At 27.9% G+C, this 7,758-nt stretch overlaps 2 protein-coding genes across 2 annotated transcripts; one reads left to right on the forward strand and one right to left on the reverse strand.

The window, feature by feature from the left end:
• Nucleotides 1–123: 123 nt before the first annotated feature.
• On the reverse strand, nucleotides 124–965 carry LOC113791905 (uncharacterized). The gene is made up of 2 exons (XM_027341756.2): nucleotides 465–965; nucleotides 124–398 (listed from the first exon to the last, which is right to left on the reverse strand). Exons 1-2 carry the CDS (start codon nucleotides 790–792, stop codon nucleotides 274–276), a joined length of 453 nt encoding a protein of 150 aa, XP_027197557.1. The 5' UTR covers nucleotides 793–965; the 3' UTR covers nucleotides 124–273.
• A 155-nt stretch (nucleotides 966–1,120) lies between these two features.
• fab1 (1-phosphatidylinositol 3-phosphate 5-kinase fab1) lies at nucleotides 1,121–7,758 on the forward strand. The gene is given in 4 exon segments (XM_027341587.2): nucleotides 1,121–1,238; nucleotides 1,386–6,331; nucleotides 6,413–6,757; nucleotides 6,759–7,758. Coding segments are annotated over 3 exon segments (6,150 nt in total). The 5' UTR covers nucleotides 1,121–1,238; nucleotides 1,386–1,450; the 3' UTR covers nucleotides 7,683–7,758.

Raw genomic sequence — 7,758 nt, forward strand, 5'->3', positions numbered from 1 at the left:
TAATAAAGAAAAAAATTTGGTAATGATTGCCCAAGCGAAAGTGATTATGTCATTTCATTTCTTTTCTTTTTTGTCATATAATCATCATAATAATTATATTTATCATCAAATACAATGAAAGAATGAAAGAAAAAGAATCCATTGTTTTTATTTATTTTTTTTGTTACAAGTTTTCCGGTTGTTGTCGTTGTTTTTTGTTTTTGTTTTTGGGTCCATAATTTGTCTCTCGCTCTCCCTCCAAAACATTAATCATTGAATCATTATTATCATTTTTTATGATTTATTCCATTCATATTGTGATAGATCATAATTGAAAATATGAATCAAAATCGGTATGAATATCATACGTAATGTTGAAATGATATAAATAATAAGACCAGGCCAAATAAAAATACTGCCTTTAAAGGGGGATTAATATATTAATATATTGATGGTGTACAATTGTTTTATTATAATTGGCTTACTTGGATGTATTTTGATTTTGATTGGAAATTCAACAAAAAATAAATAACTTAAAAATAGACAATCAATGATGCATAAAATGGATAAACATGTACCAACATCTGAATATGATGATATAAATTCATTATCACAATATAAATGATACAATGACCATAATGTTATAGTAAAATAAATAAATGAAAAATAAAAATAAAGCAAATAAAAATGACGATTTTCGATAAACAATTCATTTGAATTCTTGAATGATGTCAATAAACTTATAAAAATTGACATAATATTCAATATGTTTACAGTAAGTAGAAGTAATATTTGCCAATAGATGATGAACATTTAATTTTGAAAAAAAAACAGAAAAAAAACTGAAGAAAAATTCACTGACATCTATTCGTATGGAATCGAAGTCATACCGAAATCGATCCAACAATTTTGCAAATAAAGTTTGAAAATTTCGTTAAATACCATAATTTCAGTATTGTTTGTAGGGTTTTAGTTTTTTTTTGAATTTCGAATTTTTTGGAAAAAAACAAATTTGAATTTAATGAGGAAAGTTTAATTTTTTTTTAAATTATATTTTTCTTTTTGGAACATGAAACGATTATGGATCATTACGTTCATTGAATTGTTGACCAACAGATGCCGCCATATTTATTAAAACAATATTTATTGTTTGTTTTGTTGTTTTCCATCAAATTGTCAATTGATAATCCAAGAAAAGGAGTTATTTTTACATTCGAGTTTATTTACATTAATATTTTTATCTTAATGTTGTTGATTAGGTAATTTATTGATAAACCAATCATTTAGGGTCCAATCTTACTATGATCGTCAGACTTACAATAGTAATTCGTTTTCTTTTTTTTTTTTTTGCAAAATCAATCTGATTGAAAATCTTTAATGTTTTCTTTGTGTTTGTTAATTTTTAGGATATGGCTGCTCTATAATTCAATAAATAATATTGATTGGTCATCAAACTTCAATCAGGGATAAAATGAATGGGAAAAATGATGCAAATAAATCACCGGTGAATGAATCACAAGTCAAAAATAAGCAAACGACCAGCTTAATCGAAAGTGTACGACGCAAATTCCGAAGCAAAGATATTGGACGACAATTTTGGATGCCCGATTCAACATCCATAAATTGTTTTGATTGTGCTACCAAATTCACGACCATAAGACGTCGTCACCATTGTAGAATATGCGGACAAATTTTTTGCAGCAATTGCTGTAATGAAATGATCGATTCTAGATTGATCATTTCACAAGATTCCACCAGCAATACCATCACCACTAGTGGCCTTTTACGTGTTTGTAAATATTGTTCAAACAGACTACAAAATGTAGTTGCAGATAAATTTAAAGGCGATAATATTTCGAATTCTGAGTTGAATGATCAAATTCGATCGCCTAATCATCAACTTTCAAATTCCAGTGAAAATCGAAAATTTTCAACTTCTTCGATCGGTGATATTGTTCGATTTGCTAAAGCTAGTTTGGATACTAGTGATTCTGTGATGATTGATCAGAAAAAAGATCATAATTATCTACATCAATCAACACCAAAAAGTTATCGTCCATCATCGGCTGCATCAGCAAGTCATGATAATCGATTCATTTTTTATGATGAAATTCTAAGCGATAATAATTCATTATTGTCTTGTTCATTCGATAATTTTCAATCAATGTTGGATGAACTTGATGAAACAATAAATGCGCGAGAACCTTTTTGGGTTAAAGAAATTGTTGAAGAAGCTCGGATAAAACAGGCGAATAAATCTTCATTACTGATTGAAGATAAGGAAAACAATAATTCAATCCATAATGATCAAATTTCCGAAGATATAACTGGTCCGTCATATAATCGATCCAATGATAATACAGATATTGGTGAATTTACTCGAACCTCTTTGAATGATCCATCTTGCGACAAAATTGATGCACAATTGGATATTGAAAAAAGTTCGGATAAACCATCGAATCAAACTTTGTTTAATGATACTTTAATCTATTTGGATAGATTTTTTGATAGAAATCTTTTTTTCACTAATCAAGAATCGAAACCAGAAAAGGATATTAATGAAAATGACCTGAATGCAAAGAAAATATCAATCGAAAAAATTGATAAATCTGAATTACCCATTCTTTTGATTAATAATATCTATGATAATCATATGGAAAAAATTTTAAATCAAATTTTAAAAGATGAAAAAATGTCTTTAGAATGGCATCCAATTTTGAACAAAATAGCCAAACAGATTGCTGATACGATAAAATTACCACAATTTTCTTATTTATATTCAATTGATAACTATTATCAAATAAATAGCGAATCATCAATGCAATCAAATGAGATCAATCCATATCCGATGGATATACGAAAACGAGTAAAAATCAAAAGCATTTTGAATGGTTCAAAAAATGATTGTACTATTGTGCAAGGATTAGTTTTCACTAAAAACGTTGCACATAGAAAAATGCGAACCTGTATTGATCAACCAAGAATATTGTTGTTTGCCTGTTCGATTGGTTATGATGAACGACGACGATCACAAACAAATTTATCTACATCACAATTCAAATTAACATTATTTGATTCTATGCGTCTTCAAGAATCTGATTACATTTCAAATCTAGTGGCTAAGATTGGATTATTAAAACCGGATGTTATTTTTGTTCAAGGTACTGTTTCACAAACAGCATTAGAATTACTTCGACAAAAAGATATAACTGTTGTATTGAATGTTAAAAGTACAATATTAGAACGAATCTCTTTTTTCACCAATGCCGAACTTATTCATTCACCAGAAATGATTCTGAATACAACTAGAGTCGGTGCTTGTCAAAAATTTCTATTAAAAAACTATCAAATGTCAAATGATTCTACTTTACCGAAGCGTAGAATTTATTTTGGAAATAAAAAGACATTAATGTTTTTGGAAGGATGTATCGAAAATATCGGTTGTTCAGTAATACTACGTGGTAGTTCACGGTTTCAAGATTTTAAAAAATTGAAAAAAATTTTACACTATATGATGTTTGTACATTTCAATTGTCGTTTGGAAAAAGCATTCCATCAGAGTTTCAATTGCCTGCCGATCAGTGAAAAAATAGCCATCGATAATGGCCCTGTTACATTAGCTAAATATTATCAAGCTATTGTTTCTGATCAAAGAATTGGAACAAACAGCAATAATAATAGTACAATTTCCTATTGCAATGACAACTCAAAGATAATTAATGAAAATATGTTGCAATCGTCATCATTATCATCATCAACTACAACAAAAACAATAGAAAAAATTTCTCGACTAACCACTATTGAAGATTTTTCTGATCCTCTTAGATCAGCAGCATTAAACTTTCAAGACAATAATATTATTGATTATTATCAAAATAATAATAATAATAATAGTGATAAAATCAATGAACTGAAAAAACCTTTAATTCAAATGCAATTAAATTCGAAAAAATTGGAAACAATTTTAAACGAAATTCCATTATCCTGTTCACCATTGATTCGATTTAATGTTCCTTTTTTAATGTCCGAAAATATTCATCGAATTTCAAGTTTACGTTTCTATTATCCCATACAAATTCTTCCATCTAAACGTTTGTTTCGTGAAGTATCAATCGAGCTTGGTCATAAAAGTATTGATAATATTGTCGATTCAAACATAGAAAATGATGATTTTGCCAACTATTCATATTTATTTGATGGAAAACAATCAAATAATTCTAATAAAAATGAATCGTCAAAATTATTGTTTTTAAATTTACTCACTAGTCGATATATGATTGTTAAACCACATCCATTTTTCAACAATGATGATTATGATTTTAATCAAAAAAATCAACAATTCATTTCAGATTTTCGTGCATGTGGCCCATACTTACGTTATGCGCCAGATTTTTTCTTTCGAAACAATGAACAACAATCTAATAGTTTAATGCAAAAAAATGCAAATGAATCATTCCATAATCAGACAATGATTGAATGTCTGAGTAATCCAGAACATCAAAATATTTCGGTATTATTTTCAGTGTTTTCATTACAAACTGAAACTGCATTCAATTATTGTCTAAAACCAAAAATATTAGCTATCGATTATTATGGTAATAATGATATGTCATTGGGTTCATTTTTAATTCGACATTTTTTTTATCGTCAATCTCGTTTTAATCAATCATCAACAACGGTTAATAATTTCGGTTTTAGTCAAGCACAGGAAATTTTTGAAAACACTACATTCACTACGAATAATGGAAGGAAAATATTTTGTCCAAATGAAAATTGTCATATATCAATGTTTAAACATTTGATGAGATTCACACACCATAATGGAACAATTACAGTATATCTGAACAAATTGAATGAATCTCGCAATGTTACAATGCCACATAAAATTCTTACCTGGACCTATTGCACGAAATGTCAATCGATATCCGAATATACTGAAATGTCTGCTGATTCTTTAGCAATTTCATTTGGAAAATTTTTAGAACTAAAATTTTACGGTAATCAACATTTCAATTATCAAAAGTTTTTTGATGACGATAATGATAATGACGATGATCATGAAAATGATGATGATGATGATGATGGAAATATGAAACAAAAAAAGAAAAATTTATGCCGTCATTCATTACATAAGGAAAGTTATCAATTTTTCTCATACGATCAACTTGTAGTTATTTTCAAATATGAACCGATAGTAATCTATGAAATTGTTACACCATCGCCTGTCATTCCTATAACACGAAATCATTTTTCTAAAAGTAAAATGATTGATGATCTTAAACAACTGACGGAACAATGTCATGAAGTATTTGCAAAGGTCAAAAATGAGATCGAAAAAATTCGTTCAATGATCAATGGACAATGTATACCACCTAATAATAATGCTAATGTTGAAACAATAAATTTAACAAAATTGGATGAATTTTTACAAACACAACAAAAAGAAGAAATTGATTTCAATAAAAAAATCAAAGAAATGCATTTCAAACTTTCTACACCCGAATTGGACAATGCAAATGTATTGGATTTATTTCATCTGGAAAATAATGTTGCATTTATTAAGAAATTGATTGCCGAAATAGTTTTATCTTGGAATGATCGAATCAAAGAATTTTTTCATGAAGATAAAAAACGTAATAATCTGGATAATAAATTTATAACATCGATTGTTAATCGTTTTCTATCGAATGATTCAGAATCAAAATCTAATGATAATGTTAAGAACTTAGTAGAAAATAATAATAATAATACTAATGAAAATAATAATGTAGATAATATCAAAGAGGATAACATTTCATATTTTAGTGATCTAAATGAAATTGATGATAATAATTTTATCGAATCTTCATCCACTGATAATCAGGAAAAATCGCCAAATAAATTGAGTGCACTTAAAAATAAAATGCTTTCAAAAGTTGCACCAAAATCTTCATCATCATTGGCAGCAACATCGGACACTATTGATTCATCATCATTTACATCGAAAATATTCAGTAGAAATATTGATGATAGTGTCATTATTGAGATGCCATTCGATAATAATAATAACATTAATAATAAAATTGCTAACAAATCCAATCAAATGTTTGAACATTATCAGTTACCAACATATAAAGATATTTCTATTATTGTACGTGATCGTGATCCAGGTTCAATAATCTCTTATTCATTGACGACACCAGAGTATGAACAAAAACTGTCAGCGCTTAAATCTGAAATTGTAGCTAAATTATCTACAAACGAATCGATCCAAACACAGGAAAATAAAATAAATGAATCAGTGAACAGCGCTACAATTTTAATGGCAACTGCAACAATAACAACAACTGCTTCGACGACGACGACGAACAAGGTATTTATCATCAATTTTTTTTATCATAAATGTTTTTTTTTCAAAACTTGCTTACTATTAATATTATTATTTTTTTCGTAGAATGAACAAACTGAATTGGCTAGTAACAACAAAACACCTACAAAAATCGCATCCATAGATCAAGAAGAACTAAATCAACATATCGATATTCAATTTAATGATGTGAATGCAAAATTTTATTGTTGTATATATTTTGCCGAACTATTTAGAAAATTTCGATCATTAATCTTAGTTGATGGAGACGATTCGGCTCGTTACACTGTGCGAGATAATGTTGTTCATACTCCTTGTTCATTTTCCGAAGAACTTTATATTTATTCATTGGCAAATTGTATGCCATGGAATGCTGTTGGTGGAAAATCGGGTTCAACATTCCTGAAAACTCGTGATGAACGTTTTATTTTGAAAAGAAGTAACCAAAGGAGAATTGAAACATTTTCTTACATTTGTTCGTGATTATATTGATTATTGTGAAAGTTCATTATTGAAAAAATGTCCATCCGCTTTTGTCAAAGTTGTAGGTGTTTATCAGATTAGCTACAAAAATACATTGAACAACAAAGGTTATATACATTATATATTGGTCATGGAAAATCTATTCTATGAATGTAATGTTTCATATATTTATGATCTTAAAGGTTCGATGCGTAATAGAAAAATAGATATCTCATCGACCTATTCGAATAATAAAAATGATGATCTTAATGATATGACCAAAATAATAGATGCCGATTCATCATTAAATAGTACTTTGAATAGTGATCGATCCAATAATACAAATGCAAATAATAATAATAATCAAACGATTAAAAACACAGCCACATCAACAGTATTATTGGATGAAAATCTTCGACAGATAAGCATTGCATATCCATTATATGTTCATGTACATTCGAAAATATTTTTAATGGAAGCTATAAATCGTGATTCAGAATTTCTTAAAAAACATTGTGTTATGGATTATTCATTATTGGTCGGTTTTGATGAAGAACATAATGAATTTGTTGTCGGCATTATTGATTATGTTCGTCTTTTTAATTGGGAAAAAGTACTTGAAAATCGTGTAAAAAAACTTGCCAATGCAATTGATCCTACTGTTGTACATCCATCGGCATATCAGAAACGTTTTCTTGATGCAATCAATGACTATTTTACACAAGTACCGGATAAATGGTATACATTTATGCAATTGATACCATTGGCTGGAAAATTTACACCTGATAATCCTGATGCAGATAATAATAATAATAATAAGTCACAACAGCAATCTAATTGTGATATTATTAATGATAATAATCAAACGAATACAATTATAAATTCATTAACATAAATTGTAATTAATAATAATAAATGTGATGTAATAATCTCAATGCTTAATGATTGAAATAAATTTTGATAATTTTTTT

The sequence above is a fragment of the Dermatophagoides pteronyssinus genome, unplaced genomic scaffold (genome assembly GCF_027571235.1).
Source record: "Dermatophagoides pteronyssinus isolate colony J.1.1.1.1 unplaced genomic scaffold, Derpt_VIB-CSIC_2022.12 sq0026, whole genome shotgun sequence".
NCBI classification, from domain to species: Eukaryota; Metazoa; Arthropoda; class Arachnida; order Sarcoptiformes; family Pyroglyphidae; genus Dermatophagoides; species Dermatophagoides pteronyssinus.

Coding starts and splice junctions, on each gene's coding strand:
- LOC113791905 (XM_027341756.2), bottom strand. CDS start 792: ATGTTCATCATCTATTGGCAAATATTACTTCTACTTACTGTAAACATA. Junction 399..464: donor CAAAATCAAAATACATCCAA/GTAAGCCAATTA, acceptor CCCCCTTTAAAG/GCAGTATTTTTATTTGGCCT.